At 43.0% G+C, this 27,677-nt stretch overlaps 1 protein-coding gene across 7 annotated transcripts in view; it reads right to left on the bottom strand.

Annotated features, from left to right (window-relative positions):
- LRCH1 (leucine rich repeats and calponin homology domain containing 1) overlaps positions 1-7,833 on the bottom strand; it is a 200,618-nt gene extending 192,785 nt beyond the window's left edge. For all 7 annotated transcript variants that reach the window (XM_054446067.2, XM_054446068.2, XM_063650847.1 and 4 more), the window contains exon 1: positions 7,226-7,833. In XM_054446067.2, coding sequence (XP_054302042.2) covers positions 7,226-7,799 — 574 coding nt within the window. In that variant the 5' untranslated portion in view covers positions 7,800-7,833. The remainder of the gene's footprint in view (positions 1-7,225) is intronic.
- Between the last annotated feature and the right edge of the window lie 19,844 nt (positions 7,834-27,677).

Here is a 27,677-nt window from a genome sequence, read left to right as displayed (position 1 = left end):
TACTTTATGGGAGGAGATGGTTTCCAAATGTACTATTTCTTACTGCAGAATATGGAAGCAATATCACTAAACTCTTAAATTAGGATGAATAACACAGGCATATTTCATGTTTGAGTCTATATTAGAATGCCTAGTTTTCCAACATTAAGTCTGACTTGGAACCCTGACCTTTCCTTTCTTTTTTTCTTTTCTTACTCTCTGAAATATCATGGCAAAATTCTGATGCAAAAAAAAACCTTTCATGCAACAAAAGACTAGCAGCAATAACAGAAGCTAGGCTTCCTATGAGTTGGACATTAAAAAAGATTATTCACTATGGAAAAATAGTTGGGTATTGTGCCTTCCATCCTTAACACATTTATAATAGATTATAATCTTATAACTTGAAATAATCACTGCAATTAACCCAAATTATCTTAATTCTAACAATTCACACAATCACTGAAATAATCACTGGTGGAATTGCCATATCTAAGCTCAAGCCAATATCCAAGACAGACGTTCAATTTTCCAAAAAGCCCAAGAAATTCTGAAAAGTGGCCTCACAAACAGGTTTTTCTGAGGCTTAGACAAAAATTCAAGTTACCCATGGCCTGACTGACAAACCCATAACCACCTTATATGGAGTTAATAATAGCATTTCTGCCATTTAAATTACCAAGGCTTTGAAAAAGCACATGCAGTACCACACCTGAAGGGAAATTATGGGGAGACATTAAGAGTAAGTAAATGCTGCCAAGCTGAAATATAAAAAGTCTTTAGAGATATATATATATCTTTAGAGAGAGAGAGAGATATAAAACAAACATATATATATATATATGGGGGAACAGAAATGTATACACCAAAGAGGGAAACAGCTTATGTTTAAACAAGCAATGATGAAGTTGAATGATATAATAGAAAAAGTCTATGTACATATACCAGATGGACAGCACGGGCAAAACAAGTTTGACTTCTGAATTAATCGACGTCAACATGGATTTCAAAAGGCATCTACCCTTCAAATGTTTATTCCAAAGAGTTATTATGCCATGCCATGGGAAATTTCAGTTCATTACAGTAACACACACACACACACACAAAAGTCTTAGTCAATAATTTAAATAAGAATTTTTAAATGACAGGGTGTGCTAATTTGTGGCCTAGTATCAAACACCCACCAAAAATCAAATCAGATGTTACAGTGACTGACAAACTCTCCAGCAGAGTCATTTCAGTGATGAAGGTCAAACCTTGGGCTGTTCCTTTATAAACTGGCACAGGCCAAAAATTCCCAGAGGTTCCCTGGCCTATAATTGTATGCTATTATTCTAGAAGCATGATTAGTATGTCCTTGCCTTTTCAAGAAAGCAGGCTGTAATGCAAGCAATGAGAATAGCACATAGGTTTGTGGAGACTGTTTTTGCCATATACCACAGACATGTGGAAGGGCCCATCTAGACGTGATTCAGAACCACTACAGATATTGTCTCAGTTGTTCTAAAAGCTTTTGCTTGATGTTGGAATTTATCTATACCTTAACAGGGAAGAAAAAGCAATAGTAATAGGAAAGAAAAGGATACGAATCATAGTTTATGAATGGAAGAATATTTAGAATACATGTAATAAACAAAGGTATTTATCTGATAGTAACTACCACAAAAAGAAACAGGTATGTTAAAAACTACCAAATTTAATTCAATAGCAGAACGATAATTCAAAACTAGATATAACTATAAAAGAACATACATTTTAAGGAAACACATGTGATTTCAAAAATTTTATTATATTTATAGTGAAACATATTGATGGCCAAAATTACGAAATAAAGTTAAGTTGTTGAAAATGACTAGATTTTGTTATCAAGTCTTCTGTGTATTCCAGCGACTAAAGAGTGCTAACATCCCAAGGACTCCATTGCTATAGGATGGGAATAGGGTGTGGAAGTCAGCCTTCAACAGATAAAACTACCCACAAATCTCAGAGAAGATCCTTTGAATCTGTACAGACAGACAGATCACACAGAGCTAGGGTGTTATTCCCACAGGCTGACAAATCCTAGGCTTCAGCCATTTCCGGAGTCCTCAATTAAAGGGTCATAAGAGCCCTGTAGTCTTTACTCCATTATTAGGCAGGAGTTGGGTAGAAGAATATGACCAGAAAGACAGGCTTAAATGCCCTCTCTGTTTCTTTTATTCACAGAATCTTAGACTGTCAGTCAGATTCATTTGTTTGTTTGAGACAGAGTCTTGTTCTGTTGCCCAGGCTGGAGTGCAGTGGCGCGACCTTGGCTCACTGCAACCTTCACCTCCCAGGTTCAAGCAATTCTCATGCCTCAGCCTCCCAAGTAACCAGGATTACAGGACCCAGCTGTGTTTTTTTTTTTTTGTAGACACAGGGTTTCACCGTGTTGGCCAGGCTGGTCTCGAACTCCTGGCCTCAAGTGATCCACCCGCCTCAGCCTCCCAAAATGCTGGGATTACAGGCGTGAGTCACCACACCTGGCCAACTGTCAGGTTCTTACTCCACGTCTTGGAACCATCCTTCCAATCACAGAATATTCATAGGCACTTCTATCTAAATCCTATCCATCCTACAAAACCTGATCCAAATCCTACCTCTGCTATCAAAGTCTTTCCTAAGCATCCTCATGAAAATGACCTTTTCCTCTGAATTCTACACACAATGTCCATCAGTGCTACTTGGCACTTCACCTTGACCTGCCTTGGGCCTCAACGGCTTCCTGGAACTGTTATTTAGCATCTCATGGATTCCTGTATTGTCTTATACTTTGCATCTCCTACAGAACTCTTCCCTCACACATAAATGGGTATTTTTAATGCTGCACTTCAATATTCTTCCCTGAGTAAGCTCTTTGTTTCCCATATAGTCTTTGTTTTGTTTGTTTGTTTAAGGCAGGGTCTCACTCTGTCACGTAGGCTGGAGTGCAGTGGCGCAATCATGGCTTTCACTGCAGCCTCAACCTATGGGCTTCCCACCTCAGCCGTCCACATAGCTGGAACTACAGGCATGCGCCACCACACCCGGCTAATTTTTTATTTTATTTACTTATTTATTCATTCATTTTTTGAGATGGAGTCTCTCTCTCTGTCGCCCAGGCTGGCGTGCAGTGGTGCAACCTCAGCTCACTGCAACCTCTGCCTCCCGGGTTCAAGTGATTCTCCCACCTCAGCCTCCTGAGTAGCTGAGATTACAGGCACACGCCACCATGCCCGGCTAATTTTTGTATTTTCAGTAGAGACGAGGTTTTACCATGTTGGTCAGGCTGGTCTCAAACTCCTGACCTCAGATGATCCACCCACCTTGGCCTCCCAAAGTGCAGGCATTACAGATGTGAGCCATCGTGCCTGGCCTAATTTTTTATTTTTGGTAGAGAGGGGGGTCTCACTATGTTGCCCAGACTGTTCTCAAACTCCTGGGGTCAAGTGGTCCTTCCACCTAGGCCTCCCAAAGTGCTGGGATTACAGGTGTGAGCCACAGTGCCTGGCCCATAGTCTTTCCTGCTTAGAGCCAACTCAAAAAGATAATTGGCAATGAAACATTCCCCACTTTCCTTAACAAGACTTTCAACAAGTGTCCTGCATACCAAGTCTAAGGGCTTCTTCTTTATTTTCTAGAACCTCCTGCAATCAGCCACTTTCTTTTCTTACTCCTTTTCAATTCACTTTTAATTGTACAAAATACCCTTTTGAACTTCTTCATCCAAAATGACACTACTTAATCAGCATCAAAAAAAAAAAATTGCTTTACTCATATGCAAATTTGTGTACTTGTTTTTCTTTGGCCCAATTTTATGCTTCAGATTATATGTATTACTAGTCTTCATTTATACTCTTGCTATAAGCCACCTGAAGTCAATACAAAGCAATCTGTGTATTTATAAAACAAAGATATTCCATCTATCCCATAACTCATCCTATTTATCCTGCAAAATCAATTTATTCATGTATCTCCCTATTCTCCGACTAGAATGAACTCCACAAGAAGGGATACAGGGATTCTCTTTCGGTCACTGTTGTGTCCTCAGTGCCTAGATCAGTGGCCAGCACTCAGAGGGGCTCAGTACTTTCTTGTGGAATCAAAGCTGGTTGAATGAATTTCCAGGAAGCCTCCCAGATTCTCTCAACCCCTTCCCTCTGCTTGATGAGAATATGGTCAAGAACATGAATTAACGTGAGGCTGCCAGGGTTCCAATCGCTGGTTGACCATCTCAGTAGAGGTATAATCTTCAGCATATTACGTAACTTGTCTCTGTCTCAGTCTTCCCATGTATAAATGAGGGTATGACTGGGCTCCTAGTGGGGACTAAGATCATGCAGATAACGCATAGAGAGGCGCACCCAGTGCTGATAGTGGCTCTTCTGTTTTGTCCCTTTCCATCAGTGACACCTGTGTCACTCACTGCACCTGCGTGGATCAGTCTTTCTTTCCCCGTTTCACCTATTAAAAGACTAGACTCTGACAACAAAACTTATTTTGATTCAAATAGAAGTAAATTAATAGGCTCAAAATGAGAGCTTGAATTTTTTCCTATCAATGAAGTATATGCACTTGAGTGACAGCTTAGACATCTATTCTACGTTTCATTGTTTACATCTTGGTTTTCCACTCTGTTCAGATAGGCTATATTGCTCAGAAGTGCAGTTCTGCACTGGTGGCTGCCAGAAGCCTGACTTTTTACAAGGCGTAAACCAAATGGCCTGTATTATACAACAAAACAGTGAGAAAAAGCTTGCTCTACCACTCCCTGTCTTAGAAAATGTATGGAAAAAAAAAATCCACTTTGCCTCTTAGGCCTTTAAGGATCTTCATATGCCACTCTAATTTTAAGAGACATTCTTAAAGTAAATATGAGTCAAGGAGAAACCACTATCTTTATTATAAATGTTACTACTCAAACTTTCAACTGTACTAGAACTCTTACATGTAGGCTGTGTCAACACTGTGTACACTGGAGGTAACTTTCTTTATTTTGCTTTCTGGTCTTTCAAATAAGAAACTGTGCTCAATTAAATTTATCTTTAGAACAAATGTGGTTTAGAATACATGTGGTTTACACCTAGCTTTTGACCTGAGGCAAAGACTTTCTGCAGAAGCAAATATTTAATATATTTGGGTATTCTAATTTCATGTAAAATAACTAGCTACAATGAATATTTTTCTGATGGGGTTGACTTAAGTTTCTACAAACATGAATATCCCTCCACTCCTCTTCCCCCAAATAATACTGTATCTTTGGATGAAGAATTAACACAAAGCCTCTGAATTTTAACTAGTTAGATTTTCCCGAGCATAAAACATGTGCAAGTGAGCTCATAAATAAAAACCTGCAAAACTCCCAACTTAAGCTTGCCATAAACAAGCCCAGAGGAGAACAAGAACACTTTTCGGTATCCACTTCACATGGCGAGGTCTCAGCTAAAAGATGTGATCCCTGCTTTTAAAAGCACTGGTCTTCTCAAAGAAATGCCAACACAGCAGACACATCAAGTTCACCTAACTTTGTAAATAATCCTTAGCATAACTGAAGTAGAACAACTATGAAGCCCCCTTACTGAACTACACAAACCTATTATTATTGGTCATGCCAGCTCTATTTTCTGCAGATATATCCAACCATAGCATAGCTAGCTCATGGTACACTCTGCAGCAGAAGGGAAGTAAAATTTAATGTATTTTTTTAAGTTAGTGATTCAGGCAATTCTTGGAATAACTTCCACTTGAGAAGATGTAACTAAGAGGTCTTATTGAAAGAGACTCCCCAGCTGTTGACAGCTCAACTTTGGAAATTCCCTCTTTTTTGCCGATTCGTGACTATCCCTAAATCCAAATTACAAAGTTTAATGACCCTGGAGAGCCAGCTTTGCCTCCAGTGAACTCAGAACTGTATCTAAATATTCATTAAGGCTCTAGATAAATGTTTATTGAATTAAAGGGGGGAAAAGACACTGGAACCCTAGCCTCCAAAAACCCACTGCCTGCTCCCTTGCCCACTACAAGATTAAACTGGGGGCTCCTGTGCTGACAGTCAACCCATCCAAGACCCAGGGGGTCTGACCCTGGGCCATGAGGCGATGACAGCCAAGAGATCTGGGCAGCGGCTCCAAAACGGAGCACCCACTGCCCTGGGAAATGTTGGGCGCTTGCTATGACACAAACCCTCCCCCAGGGAGCGGAACCGGATGGCCGGAAACCAAGTCCGTTCTGTATAGACCCTAAGGCCCCAATCCCATTCCACCACCCTCCTTCCTGTTTATAGATCCCGCTCCTGGAACCGCAACTACCAAAGAGAAAGCAGACGTTTTAGAAGTATGTAACACCTGACGTAACTCGAAAAAGTTATGCTGCTTATTGGCGCGAGTTACAACTTGCCGGGCTCACACAGGAAAACAGGCTCACGTCAATTACTTTGCCTTTAATATGCCACGCCGTCCTTTCCCAGGGCCCCCGCAACGGTTGGGTAACTGAGAACCAGGTAGCCTCGGTGGTAGGACCCAAACTGTGTGGGCGGTGAGCGAAAGGCACGGAAGGAAGAGGGCCGATCGCTTCCGAAGCGGCAGCCGATTCGGATTCACTACAAGCCCCGCGGCTCTTTTCCCGCACAGGCGCAGGAAGAGGAAGCTTGGGCACCTCAGAGGCGGCACCGAGTTGCCCGATCGCTCGGCGATGTCGCCGAGGGGGCTCGCGGCACTGCGCCGATGCCCCTGTCTCGGCCGAGGGCGTGCCACCTTTGTCTGGGTTTCCCCACCAGGATGGGCTACGCCTCGATGCAAAGACGGCTCGAACTGGTTGGAGGCGCCGACGCCGCTGTCCGCGCTGGAGTTCCCAGCCCTGCGCGGGGCCCAGGAAGCCGACACAGCCGCCTGAAACCTCCCACTTACACTGCACGCACGCGGCGCGCCTGCAAGTCCCAGCCCCGCGGTTACTTTCCCGGCGCGGCAGCCACAGGGTGGAGAGCCGGAGACCCCTCGCTCGCAGGCGCAGAGGCCCGGCGCACCCCTGCCCTCCTGGCACTGCATCGCCGGACGAGGCGGGCCCCCGTGCCCTCTCCAGGGCCCGCTTCTTCTGCGCCCACGCGAGTCCCTTCTTCGGGAGACAACGGGCCGATGGACCCTCCCTCCCCCAGCAAGACGAGATCTCCGACTGTACACCGCGTTAGGGAACGCACGACAGACACCCAGACAGCACCTACACCCCTGCCCGCCCCTCGGCCCTCACTCACCTGCCTGCACCGTGTCCGAGAGGTCGTGCCCGGGGGCTGCGGTACGGGGAAATTCCTTCAATTTCCTGGCGCTCAGGTTCAGCCCCCCGGAGTTGGCCGCCTCCTCGAGCGCGCGCTCCAGACCCCGGTTCAAGGGCAGGTTGAAGCTCCCGCTGCCGCCGCCGCCACCACCCGCCCCGCCAGGGGCACCGGTTCCTCCGTGGTGCTGATGGTGGTGGTGGTGGTGGTGGGGATGATGAAGTGGGTGCAGAGTAGCTACCGAAAGGGCCTGGACGAAAGGTTGGGGTTCGCTTCCCGGCGTCGCCATCTTCTCCCGGGCCCCCCCACCCCGCCCCGCCGCTCCTGCGGGGGGGGTCACAGCGTTCCCCGCGAGGGGAAAACGGCAGCTCGGGCTGAGTGCCGCAGTGCTCCACCGAAAGGCGCTGGAAGGAGGGGAGGAGGGTGTGGGCAGGCGCGTAGAATGGGGGGCGGGCGGGGAGGCGGCCGTGGCAGCTCGGTCTTGAAGGTTTCCTGTCCCCGGGAAGCTAAGGACTGCGGCGGCGGCGGCGGCAGCGGCAGCGGCGGCAGCGCGCATGTGTCTCCTCCCGCCCCTGCGCCCTCCTCCCGGCGGTTCTGCCCTCCTCCGCCGTCTGCTCTCTCCTCCTCCTTCCCCCACGCAGTCTGTCCCGCCTGAGCCTTCCTCCGCGCCTATTCTGCCGGCCGCCGCCGCCTTCCCGCGATCCATCCCGCAATCGGGTACACGGAGGGGCTGGACGCCTGCTCCGGGGCAACTCAGGCGCCGAACCTCTCTCTGGGCGTCCTTTTGCGGCCCAGGAGGCTTTAGGGGACTGGAGGTTGGGGGGGTAGGGGGGTGGTCTGAGAACACGGATAAAACGGCGGGAGGCAATGAATGGGATTTGCAGTACAGTGAGGTTTGGGGAAGGAGAGGGTTCTCTCAATTCTGCGAATTATTCTGGCCGTTTAACCCAGAGATCCCCAAGAGGCAGTTTTCATTCACTATGAGGTCATCCCTGCAGATGCCTCCTGGCATTTGGGCGCTTACAATGAACCAGACGCTTGTTTAGGGAGTCTACGTAAGTTATTAATCCAGGGACCCCAGGAGTGCCAAAATTGCTCCCCTGAGTCTACAGAGGAAATTAAGAAATGTATCTAAGGTTAAGGTCACCCCTGCAGTTAGAGGGGCTCTAGATTCGAGCTAGGGCCCTTAGAATCTAGGGTTGCCCTCCTTCACAGTGTACCCCTGGGCCAGACGCCAGCGCCAAGGGACGAATACGAGTGGGACAGAGTGTCTGCTGAGCGGCAGAAGAAAGCTACAGACATAGGAAAGAAAAACTCAAAATGAGGGCAGTGTTTATGGGGGACAGAAGACATTGACGTAGGAGAAAGATGAGCTAGCTGCTCCCCGAAATTGGGTGGTGCCAGGAGAGGCTAGAAAGCCAGTGATCCCAAATAGCAAATCAGTCACAGCTCGAGTCTGAGCTGAAAGAACCATCGAAGTGTCCTTGTGTCCTTCTTCCCGCTTTGGGGCATGGAAACGAACATGTCCGCTTGCAAGTGAATTCACATTCTGCCATCAGCCACCCAGTGGCACCCAGGCCAACGCTGGCACACCAGGGGCGACAGAGAACATCTGACACCCTAAGGGCAGACCAGCTGGAAGATTAATAAAGTACCATTCCTTTCCCGAAGTTAAAGCTTCACGTCCAACTTCCCAGGGCCTTTATTTTTGCTCTATTCTTAAGGCTTGATTGTCCCCTATGAGCGACTTGGCTTGGGGAAAATGAGTTGGGGGGTGGGTGCGGGGGGTTCGGGGTGTCAAGCACGAAAGCAATGCAACCCTTAGAGTAGGGGAGCTGGTTTTTTAAGTGGTAATACAGAAGTGTGATGGCCTAGGCAACAGGCTGGAACTGGTGACTTCATGGACTCGGCACTTAAGTATGGCATGATCTGTGTCACTTGAATTGACTGCACAGATAGTTGCCCTTAATTCCTGCGGGATTTTTGGCCCTGAGCAAAGCATTCTAATCTGCCCGGAGGAGACACGCGCCACCTGCTGGTATCCTCCCGCAAACCTCTCCTCTCACATGCCATTCGCCGCAGCCTTCCAGGCTTTTAAAAGTCAGGCTTCAAAATTCATAATAATAATGACAATAATAATAAATGAAAGTATACTTCCATCACAAAAAAGTAACCAAATTTCCACTTTCCTCGAGGGAGAGGAACAGAGAAAAACAAAATCCAGTGAAAAACAGAAACACAGAAAACAATCCAATTAAAAGAATCTTCAGCTGAAACCAGGTGGTAGTCTGTGTGATCAGCAGCCAGGACATGATTTGGAACATCTTCTGGCTGACTGCAAATTTAGTTCAGACTAAGAGTCGTTGTGATGCATCATAGGAAGCATAAATATTTTTTTAAAAGACCACTAATTCTTCTTTAAAGAAAATAATGGATTGAATATGAGCCCACGATTTGCTTTTTAACAAATGATCAGTCCCTCCGTTAGATTGACCTACTCGTTGTGGTTTGTTTACCCATCTACAGATTACTAAACTGTAAATTCCATGAAATAGGGACCTATTCATCTTTGCAACTCTCTCCCCATGCCTCAGAATCGAGGGGAGTACTTTGTATATAATGAGTGCACAGTTAATATTAGTAATCAATTAAGTATTGCATAATAGACCATGTGTTTAACAGGTTTGCCACTTGTTGATATGTCCTTTTTTATTTGTATAAATTTATGGGGTACTTGTTGATACATCTTTAAAGTTTCAAATGATTTCCCTGAATAAAGGAGTTTTTTCTTAAAATGGGAGAGAGTACTTGACCCTTGAAAATGATCTTGATTATTTCTAAATATTCAAGAAACTTGACAAGCCATTTCCCCTTGCTGTCTTGCTTCTTCACTATTTCTTCAAGAAGATGGACATCTCTCTTTTGTTTAATACCCTGTTTACTTATTCTGAAAACAGCACCCTTTTTCTATTAAGGGCAGGAATCAGGCCCTTTTAAAAAAATCCGCTGCCTGGAAGATTCAACAAATAATGTTGTCTGGCTGAGATATTTGATGCAACTAATAACATCAACATGAATTTCTCTGAAGATAAATAATATGTGTTTCAGGATATTTCTATGTGAATCAGCTAGTTGATGAAAAAATTACCCTGATAAAATGAGAAAAAAAAATAGGACAATGTCCTGAGTTTTTCATAAGCCTGAATGTACTTAATTTCAAAAATTGTATATAATTGTGAGGCTATGCCTTTACTATTTTTTTTCTGGTGGAAAAAACAAAACAAAACAATGGTAACAATAAATTGTAGTGTTTTTTAAGTATCCTTTTTCAAAAAATAACAAAAGGAGGTTACTAAAGTCAGTTACCAATTATTTTGATGTTATTTATCTCTGAAATCAAAAACTCTGGGAAATACTGTACTTGCTGAGACCCTTGGTTTTCTTAAAAGGGAGTTAGTCATACATAAGTCTAGTCACCTGCCTTCAAGCATTTTCTTAAGCTGTGCTCACAACAACTAATCTTCTTTTCTTTTTTTTTTTTTTTTTGAGATGGAGTCTCACTGTAACCTCTGCCTCCCATGTTCAAGGGATTCTCCTGCCTCAGCCTCCCGAGTAGTTGGGACTACAGGCACCCGCCACCATGCCTGGCTAATTTTTTTTTTTTGTATTTTTTGTAGAGATGCAGGTTCAACACATTAGCCAGGCTGGTTTCGAATTCCTTACCTCAGGTGATCCACTCACCTCGGCCTCCCCAAAGTGCTGGGATTACAGGTATGAGCCACTGCGCCTGGCCCTTTATTTATTTATTTATGGGACAGTGTCTCGCTCTGTCACCCTGGCTGGAGTGCGGTGGTACAATCCCAGCTCACTGCAACCTCCGCCTCCCAGGTTCAAGCAATTCTCCTGTCTCAGCCTCCCAAGTAGTTGCGACTACAGGCGCACACCACCACGCTGGGCTAAATTTTGTATTTTAGTAGAGGTTTCACCATATTGATCAGGCTGGTCTTAAACTCCTGACCTCAGGTAATCCCCCAGCCTCGGCCTCCCAAAGTGCTGGGATTACAGGCATAAGCCACTGCACCCAGCCCCTTTAATTTTTAAATACTTCATAGCTGACTATTGTCCAGACCCAGTTTTTTTTTTTACACTCTGTGCCCCAAACTCCCCAGCAAAAAACCTCAACCCCTTTATAGAGGCTTATGCTTCCTTCTCTTGGAGCAAAGAAGCAGTAGCTACTAGCCTCTGGCCACTTTATTTCCCTGTTTTCTCCCAGATTAAGGCGGAGTTCTGGCTCCTAGACCAGGGAGACTTTATTTAAGTACTCCTTTCTACAGCAGTTCCTGCGGAATAAAGAAACTGCAGAATCTATGCCTCAAGATAGGATTCTCAGAGAAGCTGGCTTCTTGACCATTCTCTGAATGACAATAGAGGAGCAGTCTGTGATAAGTCAATAATCTATACTTTAGTCCTTGTTCTGTCTTCATAAATACTTGTACATGGTCTTATGAAATGTCAATTTTCATTTATGTGTGATTTTTGTTTTTAAATCAATGCTTTTTAAGAAATTATATGAGATAATATAACCAATTGTATAACGGAGTGAAAACTTTCTGACCTAGAACTTATGAGTGATAATAGGATTTTGAAAAAACCTGAGGAAAACTTGGTTTGGACCACTGTGGATTAGAAGCTGATTGTAATGAAAAGAATATTTTGGTAACTCAAAAATGGAAAACCAAACATCATATGTTCTCACTTATAAGTGGGAGCTAAGCTATGAGGATGCAAAAGGATAAGAATGATACAACAGCCGGGCATGGTGGTTCACGCCCATAATCCCAGCACATTGGGAGGCCAAAGTGGGCGGATCACCTGAGGTCAGGAGTTCGAGACCAGTCTGGCCAACATGGTGAGACCCCATCTCTACTAAAAATACAAAAATTAGCTGGGTGTGATGGCATGCGCCTGGAGTCCCCGCTTCTGGGGAGGCTGAGGCATGAGAATCACTTGAACTGGGAGACAGAGGTTGCAGTGAGCTGAGATTGCACCACTGCACTCCAGCCTGGGCGACGGAGTGAGACTGTCTAAAAAAATTAAAAATAGAATGATACATGGACTTTGGGGACTTGGGGGAAAGAGTGGGAAGGGGTAAGAGAGAAAGGACTGCACATTAGGTCCAGTGTGCTCTGCTCAGGTGATGGGTGCACCAGAATCTCAGAGATCACCACTAAAGAACTTATTCAGGTAACCAAACACCACCTGTTCCCCAAAAACCTATTGAAATAAAAAAAAAATAATAAAATAATATTTTGTCTTAAGGAGGTTGAGATCTCCTTAAGTAAGTTGTAAGGAAAAAACATCAGTGAGCAGTAGCAAACCCTCTGGTTCCTGCCAGAGGTTTAGGAGGCTTCCAGGTGAATTCACTAGAAAATAAGGACCAAAAGGCATTAGCTAATAAGACTTTAACTTATAAAGAAATAGATTTTTAGGGCAGGTGTGGTGGCTCACACCTGTAATCCCAGCACTTTGGGAGGCCAAGGCAGGCGGATTCACAAGGTCAGGAGATCGAGACCATCCTGGCCAACATGGTGAAACCCCGTCTCTACTAAAATACAAAAAATTAGCCAGGCATGGTAGCGTGTGCCTGTAGTCCCAGATACTCGGGAGGCTGAGGCAGGGGAATCACTTGAACCCGGGAGGCAGAAATTGCAGTGAGCCGAGATCGTGTCACTGCACTCCAGCCTGGTGACAGAGCAAGACTCCATCTCAAAAAAAAAGGAAAATCAATTTTTAAATACCTGGCTTAAAAAAAATGCAAATGTAAATGTTAGATAACAGATAATATTAAAAAATAGCTTTACTGCAACTGGTTCGCCTAAATGTATCACCAGTTCATTATATTATGTTATTGGTTTATAACATAGGCATATTGTATTATTAGTTTGTAATATGATGAATATGTGAATTATTTAGAGGAACCAGTTATTTGTTTATTAATACAGTCATGCCTCCCTTAACAATGGGGATATATTCTGACAAGTACATTTCAGATGAATTTCTTGTTGTGTGAACATCATAGAATATACTTACACAAACCTAAATGGTATGTCCTATTACGCACCTGGGCTATATATGGTATAGCCTATTGCAGCTAGCCTGTACAGCATGTTACTATACTGAATACTGTAGGCAATTGTAACACCATGGTAAGTAGGCAATTGTAATACCATGTTTAGGAACATGGTATCTAAACATATCTAAATATAGAAAAAGTACAGTAAAAATTTGGTATTATAATCATATGGGACCATCATTCCGTACAGTCTGTCACTGACCAAATCGTCATTATGCGTCGCATGACCGTAAATCATTTAACTTGCATGAATAAACTGAAGCAGCATTATCCAGTGTGTGTGCCTCTGAACCTTAGTTCTTTAGGCTGCTGACAGGCACTATGCATAAAAGATTTTTTCGCCAAATAAGTTTGGGAGACAAAGGGTTAATTTAAAAGTTTAGAAGTTGTTTTATTATCAGACTTCTCTGAATCCTTGATATGCCAATGTACATTGTGAACATGGAAGAAGGAAAGACGATTCACTGCAGTTTTTTCCTATATATTTGACCAATAAATCTCATCTTGCAAGACTGTTATCCATGGCTCACACTTTGAGAAATCCTGGACTGGGATAATCTCTCTCATGGATGTGTCATCTTTCGATCGCCAATTATACCGCAGTTCAACTGATCAAAATGTACCTCCAAATCAATATTTTAAGTACCTTTTCAGGCCTGTTGTTCATTAGGTGGACTTTAAAAGAACAAAAAAGTCTTCCTATTTGTAGTTAAGGTACTTTGCATCAAACTAAAGCAGTAATTTTCATGTTCCCCAGAGGCCGTTTTTAAGACTCTTGATATCATTACAGGAATATTTTCCGAACCTAAGGTTGTCATTAGGGCCTAGTCAGAGGCTCCCAGAGTGGTTGTTCTCTCCAGATTTAGCAGAAAATGCCCTCTGGCTACAATGGCATTAAGCTTCCCATACCCAGACACTATCACTATTCACATACACAAGGTTTAAACATTAGCTGTCTAACACCCCAAGTTATTTCTCAAATCCTGCCAGTGCGACATTTAAAGAAAGGTCGTGCTAGAAAATGAAGCAATAGTGCAGAAGCAAAGGAACATGGTCATCTCATTTTATCAGGTCAACACGTAGCACAACTCACCACAGTTCAGAAGTAAAACCAGTTAGGACTTTCTTCGATTTCTGATTGCTGCAGAGAGAGTAAAGCCAGAATTAGTGGGGTTGGGATAGAGGACTGACCAGAAAGGAAGTTCAGCCCAGTGAGGGTGAACAGTGCTGGAATACCTCATAATACCCACAGGGGAGTGTTACCTGCAGGTCTGGTCACAGCCGCTGGAGTCCCAGATACTCTTCTAAGAGCAAGGATTGTCTTAGACTATGCCAGTTGAAGCAAATCATAAATCATTGCTTGGGGGGATGTATGGCACAGCCCACAATGGGAGAGTGCCCAGGAGGTAAACAAGACCCTAGCCCAACTGGCTAGGATTCAAGACAGGGCCCCAGGCATGATGGTGAGCCATAGTCCAATCAGGAAGCAATTGTCTAGCACAGAAAGTCTCTGCAAGGAGGGAAAAGAAACTGCTATCAGTGATGGCTTATGGGAAAGAAAACTGGTAGAATGGGATGAGAGAAAGACTGCTCTTTCTCCAGATACCTTTTTGTTCAGTTTTACCTTGTGCATCTATAATTAATCAATATGATAATAAAGCAGTTAATTACATTTTAAAAATGCCAATTCAGAAGATTGAGCTTGCAGCAATAGTCATTGAAGTCATGGGTGAGTCCCAAGGAAGATGTAAATGAAATGATACTCTGCAGGATGAATTGGAATTGAAGAAGCAAGCCAGAATAGTGTTACCAGGTTTAGGAGGTGTGATAAAGAGTGCTTGGACTAGGATGAGGCACAGGGCATGCATAAGGATGGATGGACAAGAAGTTTTTGAAAGGGAAAGACCACAGAGTCAGTATTCAACAAAGATTTGCTGAACCGCTTCTAACTCACAGGCAATGTTTGGTACTGGAGTTGCAACAGAGAGAGCTCTGTCCTTGTCCTGCAATAACAGCAAATGCAAGAGACAAAGACTTGGGGGACACAGAAAATCCTCTATCTTTGAGAGAGTAGTTCCAGGACAGTTTATCAACATCCAAACTGCAGAGGTAAGGAGAAGGCAAAGAAAGTAGAAAGAGTAGGTGTAAGTTACTTACTCCAAGCGTTTGGGGGCTAGAAGAAAGAAAAAGATTAATAGTTGACTAAAAAGCAAATAAAGCAGAGAAAACTGGTTTAGTTTTTAAGATGGGGAAAATTTGAGAAGATTTGAAAGGAGAAAAAGAAAGAAAAGGCCCATGAAGAAGGTAAGATTGGTGATCCCAGGAGAAGAAAGTGGGATAAGGATGGACTGGACACTCACAGGTGAGACATCCAGGGAAAGAAAGGAGATGAGAAGAATTCAGGTGCCTCCTCTGATCCTGGATTTAAAAGATCAGGAAACCTGAGTAAGAACACTAATATGCCAAAGCAACAATTCAGACACTTTAGGGACTGTATGCTGATGGGCCAAGAGTCTGAATATATCCCATCTGCGAAGAGCAGAACAGGAGGTTGGCAGTGGGAAGGGAGATTTATGAACAATTCAAACCAGAAACCACATATCAGGTGCCCATTGTACTCAGAAATATTTAATCCTTAGTTTTCAGCCCTAATTAGCATATTAACCCGTCCCTGAATTATTGATGCTACCCACAAGTGCTGTTTTTCCTCTTGAATGTGCTCATAATACTTCTATGGACTGCAAAACTAAATACTCCTCTAAAACATATAACTTGGTGTTTAAGATAGAAAAATTAACTGGCTCCTAATAAGGACCAGTTGTCTCCAAGTACCTTTCTGTAGACAGGGACACACCAGAGTTCAGACACAGCCTGTCGGCTCCTCGGCCAGGGAGGCCTAAGGAATCTAGCCCAGCTTCCCCATACTACAGATTGGGAAACTGAAATAAATGCATGAAGGTGAATTACCCAATGTCATGCATCTGGCCAGTGCAAAATGTTGCTTAAAACTCAAATGTCTATTTCCTATACAGTGTTTTTTCTTTGTCCCTCTTAGTGGGAATAGAAGTCACCAATTATGTCACTAACTGCCATGCTTGGGGATCTGCTTGTGTCCTTCCATCAGTGGTTCATTTGCTTTCACTCTGAGTGTGGCTTGTTAAAGGGCTGTGGTCTAGGGTGCTGGCATACAGGGCTGATGCTGGGTAAGAACTATGGTCAGAGCTGGTCCAAGGGACATGAGATGCTCTTGCTAGTTGTCTCTGGGACAGGACAAGCCTTGTACCCTGGTCAAGCTGAGAGGCAATGTTGAGTACCCAAAGTCCAGGCATAATACAAGGCCATGATTAGCTGGTCTACTTCATGTAATGACCTTTCAGGATCCTTTCTGCCATAATCAGAAAGGCTGGGTTCCCTGAACCTCTAGACCAGTAGCTGCAAAATATTTTGGGGGAGTGACAAATCCTTTGAAGATTTTTGGCAAGAGGTGTAGCCTCTCCCCAGAAAAATTAACACTATATCCTACACATACAATTTTTTATACAATTTCAAAGGTATTAGAGACTCTCTGAACCCTCTAGGGCTGGTCAAGCATCATCTAATCAACTCTGACTCTGAACAAATCTTCCCTGTTGAAAAAACATCTTGAGAGAAGTAGTTAGTTAAGTTAGTTCCATGAGGCTATCTCAGAAAATATTCTACTTTTTACTCACAACAAGTTTTTTTCTCCTAAACCTCTGATATTTCCTTTGGGCACAGAAGGAATTGTGTGACGTTAGAATTGTCTTCTAGCACATGTGTAGAGGCTGGGGTTAGTTGAGGTGGTGCTGATGAAGAAAGGTCATCCATGCTGACCCCAGGCCCATCTTTAACACTTTAAACTCCCCTTTCAGCCTCCATGGCTACACACTACTTGCCTTGATCCTCACCCAGCCTCTTCTAATCACCTCCCATGGCCAGGTTAGATTACTCATGTGTGCTCAGGCCCTTTCCAGTGTTTCTGCCATCTGGCCAATGATGGGACACCATATGTCAACAGCAGGGAATGGCCACCCGCCTACGGGTTGGGGCACAGGCCTGCCCTCATGAACAGCATGGCTGCCCAGTGTGTGGCTCACTTCCTAATGACACAAGGCATCCCTTGCATGAGTCTGCAAGTAGGACACTGAGGTTCCTTTTACTCTAGGCTGAGTTTGTGGCAAATGGCATAAATGTGTTTGGGTAACATTTAAGTCATCCATCACCTTCCATATACCTAGAATTTAGAGTAGCTCAAGTTGTTTCACACATAGGAATAGATATTATCTAATTAAACAACTCATTACTCCTTTAAGTTAAAAATCAGGAGGCCAAGGCTTTAGTATTGAGTTTGTTGGCTACGTTAACCAGATTTTCACTCAGCACCATCCCCAAGGGGCTCCAGATTGCTCAGTGAATTATGGAGGAGGGGAAAGAAATTTGTGAAGCCTGATGTCAGAAAACCACATTAGATACCTGTAACAGAAGCAGGTGCTTTCTGTTTTCATACCTCGTTAGATGAGAAACTGGTAAGCGTGTAGATTATCTTGTGTGGTTGGCATTGAAGTGTGTATTATGGGGATGGGAGTGAGAGTAGGAGAACCTTAAATTTCAGATCTCCCAGACAGTGGATGGTAACCTCATAATCTGATATGAGAGAGTCACACATCTTTCAGATCCTTGCTACATATTAGGTTACCCTGTTTTTCACTCGCCATTTCAAATTATATGTGCCTCTTTCTATAAATGGGACTGTTTGGATCCAGATGGTGTATTAAGCAATATCTGTTTCACTTTATCATACTTAAAAGTCCAAGAGATGGTCTAGGCTTATGGTTTTCTAAAAATGAGGCCAGGCTCTTATTTGCTTCTCCTTTCAGACTTCCTTTTATTTTAAAAAATAATTTGAATGCAAATGAGAGATATTAATGCAGGGCTCTTAATAATTGACTGTTCTTTTAGTCGTTAACTATTGAATTAAGTAGGCAAACAAATATGTCTTCAGCATTCATTAGCCCACCCCTGCATAACTTCAGGGAGTTAAGAGGAAAACCCAGAGGGCTTTTATACATGGAGGGAAATGGAATATGTAGCTGCCATATGACCTAGTCCTGTTAGTGGGAATAGTAGATGTGGCATTAACTTAAAATATATTTTTGTGAATTGTAATTTACATGCAAATTTGCTCTTTTTGACCTTGCCCTTGGTGTTTCCTTCAAATGAGTAAAATAATAAGCTTTTATAAACTGCATGATTTCATAAGATCACAAAAGTTCAGTAGGATAATGCATGCTACAGTTATTTCTTAACTACTGTGCTAATTAGAGTTCCTGAAGGCCAAGGTTATTTAAATACTATGTGTAATGGAAAGAGAATTGAACTGGGAATGAGGAAGATACAGCCCTATTTCCAGCAAGGCCAACAGCCAGCTATGTTACTGTGGCTAAGTCATTTAGATTCTTTGGAGCTCAATTTCCACATTTGTCAAATAAAGGGAGTGAATAGTGTGCCTAAAATCTCTTTTTTCTCTGAGATTTCATAACTTTCAAAATTACAGTTTGATCAACGATGTCAGCTTTCTGCTCTACCAAACGCGTTTTGACAGTACTTCTCATCCAGAGAAAGATATATTTCTAATGCGTCCCCTGCCAAGTCAGAGTAGGAAAAATTACATATGGCCTAAAGCTGGCAGTAGAGAAAACTAGTAGCCTGAATAATCCACAAAACAAATAGTAATCTGTCATACTATCAGATGTGTGAAATACTGCAAACAAATTCAGTTCTAAAATTCTTAGGCAGGCGGCTATTGTATATTCCTTATATTCCCCCTCTAATAATACCTTGTTTATATTGCATTGATGAGCAGAGACCTAATTTTGCAGAAAAAGAACAAAAAATGTACAGAGGGAAATGAGAAGTGATGAAGGGGCAGCACTGGAAAAGGAATTGAGAGAAAGACTCTCCCAACCATCAATCTCGAGGGCAGCTACTCAGCCAAGTGGGTTTAGGAGAAGTACAGAGGGATGGGGATTTTCCTACTGCTTGATATGCTGTTGCTGTGGACACTTAAGGAATCATGACAGTGAAGTAACACTAATATTTGTTTGTTTTGTTTTTGTTTGAGACAGAGTCTTGCTCTGTTGCCCAGGCTGGAGTGCAGTGGTGTGATCTTGGTTCATTGCAAATTCTGCCTTCCAGGTCCAAGTGATTCTTCTGCCTCAGCCTCCCAAGTAGTTGCGATCACAGGCGCCTGCCACCACAGCTGATTTTTGTATTTTTAGTAGAGATGAGGTTTCACTATGTTAGCCAGGCTGGTCTTGACCTCAAGTGATCTGCCCGCCTCGGCCTCCCAAAGTGCTGGGATTACAGGTGTGAGCCGCTGCGCCCATCCTAAGATTTGTTTCTGATTATATTGACATACACATACAAAATATATTCTGATAAAAGATTGTTTTAAGGGTAAAATTATGACTCTCATACAAATATGAAATAAACACATAGGCTGGGCGCAGTGGTTCATGCCTGTAATGTCAACACTTTGGGAGGTTGAGGAGGGTGGATCACCTGAGGTCACGAGTTCGAGACCAGCCTGGCCAACATGGTGAAACTTCATCTCTACTACAGGTGTGGTGGGCACCTGTAATCTCAGCTACTCTGGAGGCTGAGGAATGAGAATGGCTTGAACCTGGGAGGCGGAGGTTGCAGTGAGCCAAGATTGAGCCACTGCACTCCAGCCTGGGCAACAGAGTAAGATTCTGCCTCCAAAAAAAAAAAAAAGAAAAAAAGAGGAAAAAATATGAAATAAACACCTGTCAAGGAATTTTTTTAACTCATTAATTAATGAGTGAAGCCAGTAAGATATTTCAGCCCGTTCAAAGGAAAAATTCAAATTAACATACACATGTATAGGCAGATAAGGAATGCTGACATGAATTCACAAATAGATACAAAAAGCAGTCTGTCTACAGGGCAATAATCAATTGCCCTCCACCAGACACAAATAATTTGCAGTTCTATGAACAAGAGTCATCTGATGCATTATTATTAGTTGTCTACCATTTACAGAGTTGTAAAATAGCTCAAGAAAATGAAAGGAAGAGATAATTCAGAAGGGTACACTAGACAGGACACTCAGTAATCCTTTTCTTTTTTTATCCCCCTCTTCAAAGTTTTTCACAATTTTACCTGACAATTCACCTTGACGGAACATAATATGGTGGAGGGGAAAAAACACAGGATATGGCAACAGGCAGCCCTAGACTTGAACTGCTTTGTCACTTCAAGCTATATATATACATATTTTTTTTTTTGAGACTGAGTTTCACTCTGTCACCCAAGCTGGAGTGCAGTGGCATGATCTCGGCTCACTGCAACCTCCACCTCCCAGGTTCAAGCAATTCTCCTGCCTCAGCCTCCCGAGTAGCTGGGATTACAGGCACCCGCCACCACAACTGGCTAATTTTTGTATTTTTAATAGAGACAGGGTTTCACCATGTTGGCCAGGCTGGTCATGAACCCCTGACATCAAGTGATCTGCTTGCCTTGGCCTCCCGAAGTGCTGGTATTACAGGTGTGAGCCACCACACCCGGCCTCAAGCAATATATTAATATCTGACTTTTCTGAGTCTGTTTCCTTATATGTAAAATGAGGATGATAATACCCACCTTTCCAGGTTGTCATGAAAGTTAAATAAGATAAACATATAAAGGAAATGTTTGGCATAGTTCTGAATAAGTGTCAGTGTTTATTTGGCAGTAATAATTACACGGAAAAGTTCAAGCATACCTAAGAATAATGTAGCTTTACTTTTGAAGAAATATGACTTTCTGTGATCCAAGAACAGTACAGAGAAAAGTGCTTTATAATTTATAAAATCCTGTGTAAAAAAAAGGCAGTTCATTGCTGGTGGGAATGCAAAATAGTACAGCCACTTTGGAAGACAATTTGGCAGTTATGCAAAACTAAACATAATCCCGCCATATGATTCAGTGATCCCACTACTTGGTATTTACCCAAATGAGTTGAAAACTGTGTCCATACAAAAACCTACACACAAATGTTTATAGCAGCTTTATTCACAATTGCTAAAGTCAGGAAGTAACCAAGATATCCTTCAAAAGGTGGATGGATAAAACAACTGTGGTACATTCAGGCAGTGGAATATTATTCAGCTATATAAAGAAATGAGCTGTCAAGCCACAGAAAGACATGGAGGAACCTTAAACACCCATTGCAAACTGAAAGAAACCAATCTGAAAAGGCTACATACCGTATGATTCCAACTACATGACATTCTAGAAAATGCATGGAAACAGTGAAGATCAGTGGTTGTCAGAGGTTTGGGGGAAGGAAGGGGGAATTGGTGGAACATGCGGGATTTCTAGAGCGGTGAAATTATTCTGTATAATACTACAATGGTGGATACATGTCATTATACATTTGTCAAAACCCATAGAATGTACAAGATCAAGAGGGAACCCTAATGTAAACTATAGACTCTACTATATCAGTATTGGCTTATCAATTACAACAAATGTACTACACCAATGCAGGATATTAATAATAGGGGAAATTGGGAGTAGGGGTATATAGGAATTCCCTGCGGTCTCCACTCAATTTTTCTACTGGTTTGTTTTTTTTTTTTTTTTTTTTTTTGAGATGCAGTCTAGCTCTGCCGTCCAGGCTGGAGTGCAGTGGTGCGATCTCGGCTCACTGCAAGCTCTGCCTCCTGGGTTCATGCCATTCTCCTGCCTCAGCCTCCTGAGTAGCCGGGATTACAGGCACGTGCCACCAGGCCGGGCTAATTTTTTTTTTTTTTTGCATTTTTAGTAGAGACGGGGTTTCACCATGTTAGCCAGGATGGTCTCAATCTCCTGACCTTGTGATCCACCCGCCTCAGACTCCCAAAGTGTTGGGATTACAGGCGTGAGCCACTGTGCCTGGCCACTCTCCACTCAATTTTTCTGTAAATCTAAAACTTTTCTTAAAAAGTCATAAATTAATTTTGTTAATTAATTATTTCCATTACTGGCTGTATGATCTAGAGCAAGATCTTTAAGTTCTCTAAGCCTTAATTTTCTTTTTCCTTTGTTTTGAGATGGAGTCTCGCTCTGTTGCCCAGGCTGGAGTGCAGTAGCACAATCTTGGCTCACTGTAACCTCCGCCTCCCGGGTTCAAGTGATTCTCCTGCCTCAGCCTCCTGAGTAGCTGGGACTACAGGTGCCCGCCACCATGCCTGGCTAGTTCTTTGTATTTTTAGTAGAGATGGGGTTTCACCACGTTAGCCAGGATGGTCTTGATCTCCTGACCTCGTGATCTGCCCGCCTTGGCCTCCTGAAGTGCTGGGATTACAGGCGTGAGCCACCGCACTTGGCCTCTTAATTTTCTTAACTACAAAATGAACATAAATGCAGAATTGGGACTCGGGAAAAAAATACCCCCAAATGAAGGCCTCAGAAACAAAAGTTGTCCTCTGACCTCTCCTGCCCTCCTATCTCTCAGTCCCATTCTCCCCTGAGGCCAGCCATAGAAACTCAAATCCTTCTTCCCCAAAGCAGGCCATAGAAACCAGAAACTCTTTTCCTCAAAACCAGCCATAAAACCTAAAAATATTACTCGAACTTCCCCTCTCTCTGCCTTTCTGTGTAAAAATTGGCCATAAAGAAATATCTGGGCCTACCATGGTGGCTACACCTGTAATCCCAGCACTTTGGGAGGCCGAGGCAGGCGGATCACATGAGACCAGAAGTTCGAGACCAGCCTGGCCAACATGGCGAAACCCCGTGTCTACTAAAAATACAAAAAATTAGCCAGGCGTGGTGGCATGCACTTGTAGTTCCAGCTGCTTGGGAGGCTGAGGCACGAGAACTGCTTGAACCCAGGAGACAGAGGTTGCCGTGAGTCAAGATTGCGCCACTGCACTCCAGCCTGGACAACAGAGTGAGATTCTATATCAAGAAGAAAGAAAGAGAGAAAGAGAGAAGGTGGGGAGGGAGGGAGAGAGAGAGAGAGAGAGAAAGAGAGACAGAGAGAGAAAGAAAGGAAGGAGAGAAAGAAAGGAAAGAAAGAAGGCAGGAAGGCAGGAAAGAAAGAAAGAAAGAAGGAAAGAAAGAAAGAAAGAAAGACGAGAGGGAGGGAGGGAAGGAAGGAAAGAAAGAAGGAAAGAAGAAAGAAAGAAAGAGAAAGAAAGAAAGAAATAGGATATCTGGTCTCCCTTATTTTGACAGTAGGTCATTAGACTCTCACTCCAAAGAGGGTCCTGCCCCACACCCAGAAGGAAGGAATGGTGCTCAGAGAGGCCAGGAAGAATCCAGACAGACAGGCCTTGCTGGGTTTCCCCACTCAGTCTACTAGCATTAGATCATACCCTTTTGTCCAATCATATTTCCACATGGCTGTCTATACTTTGTTAAAGCTAAGCCTAAAAATGAACAACTTCCGCTGTCTCTTTGGATCTTCATTCTGAAGGCTGTCATGTACATGTTAGTAAATGTGTATGCTTTTTCTCCTATTAATCTGCCTCTTATCAGTGAGTTTCAGAAATCTGCAGAGAGCAATGGAGAAGTTTTCCCTTGGCCTCTACAGCAGGATCTTCCCTGGCAGCGCTGTGGGAATGAGGGCTCTAGCTCAGGGCCTGGCAGCACCGATATTCTGCAGGTGTATCCAATATGTCTGTTCAAATGTGGAATATTTCCATGTCAGTTAGTAAATAGCCACCCAGAACATATTCTCCACACAGACATTTATGCCATCTGCCCAACCCCTCCCCCTAGATTCCTCCTGCTTCCTCAGGGCCAGCAACTAAAGGGTTATCCCTGGCACAGCAGAGGACCTCAGCTGTCCTATTGGAGCTAAGGCTGGTGACAATTCTGACTGGCCAGTGCCCATGCCATATTGTTTATTAAATGTTTGTAATATCATCCCCATACCAATGAAGAGTAAGCCCTTGAGGAGCATTAGTTATTGTTACTAGAATAGCTTTTTATTGTTTAGATTTTATGCTTTAAGCACAGTGTTGCTTTTATCAAAAATGTCAATAGCATATGGCTATACATATGTTTTAAAGGTATTTTTCTAGCTATGGAAAAACTCTATACCCAGAGTGGAAGTTTTTTATGCCAGGGTGAAGTCTGGACTCAAAATGTATGCTGCAGAAATGTAACTGCAGGAGAATGAAAATCAAGGCAGTCAACTGAGGTAATCATGTTACATCATTGTTTTATCCTTAGCGTAACATTAAAGTGTTGTTGGGCAATCACTGGAAATATGAATCTTGATGATCACTGATATAAGTGAACAGCACTGTATCTAATTTGGATGCCTGTTCTTGTTAAATAGAAGTTTGATGCTGCCCTCACCAAGAAATAATTAAAGAGACTCATTAGAGCTTGTGACTTCCAAGAAAAAAAAAAAATGAAGAGAGGTGAGCCATTATCTGGGGTATTTGATGATCTAAACTAGATTATCCAAGAGTTGGGGAACACGCTTTCTTTCCTTAAGAACAGTTCATAAATTTAGGCCATATTTTTGAGTTATCCAGTGCCTTCACCAGGTCTCTTTCCCATTGTCTGTGCTGAACTCCAGGAAGGAGTGTAGAGAAGTGAGCACCGGATGATAATGTCAACAATTTTATGTGACTACCCATGCCAGCATTATGGTAATCAAAGTTCTCTCTTCATTCCTAGAAACTAGGGAAAGGAGACTCTTTTTGGTTAGATCAGCAGAGAATAATCTACCACACAGATCAATCCAACTGAATTAGCTCGTCCGTCCTAGTAGAAGAGCTCTAGAATTAGGAGGCACCCCACTGAGAGAATCTTTACAAGGTAGCTCATCCAGTAGCCCCATTTAAATGCACCTGGTTATATGTCATGTTCTCACTGTTCCCATATAGCCATTACCAAGGAGTTTCATCTCCAACTCACACATGTGTACCACATCTGTCAGACAGAGAAATGTAGCTTCCATTCACTCCTGTTCTCAAACCTGCTTTCAGAAACCCACGAAGGAATATTGCAGAGCAAAGGACTCTTCAGGAACACCATCTATTCTTATGCAGAGACTGGCACAGTTTCAGGAGTAGGGTGGGAGGAATAAACGTAGCATTTTTTCATTAGTTTTACATTTGGAGAAGGCCAGAAAGAAACACAGAGCTGTAGACCTAGGAGAAACTGAGAACGCCATCACACAATTGCTGTCTTTCTAAGATGTCCCTCACAACCTGTGCTGCAGGCCCTGCTTTCACTGTGGCCCAGCTTTCATCCCTGATCCACGGTTTGCCTGGGCCCACACTGGATTCTCTCCTTTCGTTCTGTCATGACCCTCACTCAGGGTACCATCAGGCAGTTTTCTTCTCCTAGTTTTGAGGCTGGCCACTGACACACATTCCTGAATAGGGAGACTGTCCTCCAGGATAGTGTTTAAGTTTGTTTTGCTTCTCTATCTTGAATTGCAAGCACAGTCTATCCTTTTCTAATATGTCTGTGAATAGGCCACTGTGGAAAAAGACTTTGTTCTGATATACTTCTTTTTTTTTTTTTTTTTTTGAGACAGGGTTCTTGCTCTATTGCCCAAGCTGGAGTGCAGTGGTGCTATCAGATCACCTCTCACTGCAGCCTCAGCCTCCCCAGCCCAAGAGATTCTCCCACCTGAGCCTCCCAAGTAGCTGGGACCTTAGGCACGTGCCACCACACCCAGATAGTTTTTGTATTTTTTGTAAAGACAGGGTCTCTCCATTTTGCCCAGGCTTGTCTCAAACTCCTGGGCTCAAAGGATCCTCCCATCTCAGCCTCCCAAAGTGCTGGGATTACAGGCATGAGCCACTGCGCTTAGCCCTGTTCAGATATAATTCTAAACTATGAAATAAAGTCAACAAAAGCATTGTCTATGATACAGTCACAGCTCTCTGTGGAGGTATGCCTGCTAGTTTGGTGTGTATGTGGTCACATGACTTACCAAAGGCGACCAAGGGGACCTGAGAATCAGCTAAAACCTCCAGGGTCTGCTGACTGTTTAAGGTAAGTGCCAGCCCATTGGTGGGTGTCCTGTCACCAAAACCACGTCGACAGAAGCTATTTGTGGGTGACTTACCCATTAAGGGGTCAATCTTTGCTCTACTATCCGATTGTTTTAAATGCAGTTTAATATCTGATAGGAGTCATCACTCTTCATTACTCTCTTTTTTGCTAAATTTTATTTGATATCTTTATCTGCTGATTCTTCCAAATATCCTTGAAGATAAGTTTGTTCTCTCCTCTTCCCAGAATATTTGCTAATTTTAAAGGGGAAAACCCCACATCTTTACAAGGAAGAGATCTGGCTATCACCATCTTAACCATCTAGCAAATTGTAGGGCAGCCTGAATGATATGCCTCTGCAAGCCATACAATATAAAATATACAATATAAAATATGATCTGGGAAGTGTTCTTGACAAAGATGTTTAACCCAAACCTAATCAAGCCTTTTTAGGAGATAGAGACTAGAAGAGCAAGTTAAAAGTACACTATGAAGAGCTCATCAAACACAACCAGAATAGGGAACAACGGATTGGCCTGATCATTTCAAAAGATTGAAATTATTTTTTAAATTAAAAAAAATATAATAACAAAATTATTTTCAAAAAGCCAAAGACCTGAAAAATAAGGTAGAAGGACTGCTTTATAAGAAAAGAGGCTAGGCCGGGCGCAGTGGCTCACGCCTGTAATCCCAGCACTTTGGGAGGCAGAGGTGGGCAGGTCACTTGAGGTCAGGAGTTTGAGACCAGCCTGGCCAACATGGTGAAATCTCATCTCTACTAAAAAATACAAAAATTAGCCAGGCATGGTAGTGGGCACCCATAATCCTAGCTACTGTGGAGGCTGAGGCAGGAGAATTGCTTGAACCCGGGAGGCGGAGGTTGCAGTGAGCCAAGATCGCGCCATTTCACTCCAGTCTGGGCAACAGAGCAAAACACCATCTCAAAAAAAAAAAGAAAAGAAAGAAAAGAAAAGATGCTAAAGAGAGATAATAACTAAATATAACTTGTCACCCTTGATTAGGTTCTGATTTAAGGGGAAAAAGAGTAATAAATAACACTCTAAAAACAAGAAATGTAAATACAGAATAAATATGAGATGGCTATTGTTAGTTTACTTAGACATAATCATGTTATTTTAGTTATGCAGGAAAATATCCTTATTTTGAGGAGATGCATATTGAAGTATTTAATGGTAAAGTGTAATGCTGTCTGCAACTCAGTTTCATATGATTCAGCAACAATGCAGAAAAACACAATAAATAATTATA

This window comes from Pongo pygmaeus, chromosome 14, assembly GCF_028885625.2.
Source record: "Pongo pygmaeus isolate AG05252 chromosome 14, NHGRI_mPonPyg2-v2.0_pri, whole genome shotgun sequence".
In the NCBI taxonomy this organism is placed as follows: domain Eukaryota; kingdom Metazoa; phylum Chordata; class Mammalia; order Primates; family Hominidae; genus Pongo; species Pongo pygmaeus.
The sequence above is the reverse complement of the archived record's forward strand: the minus strand, read 5'-3'. Positions and strand labels throughout refer to the sequence as shown.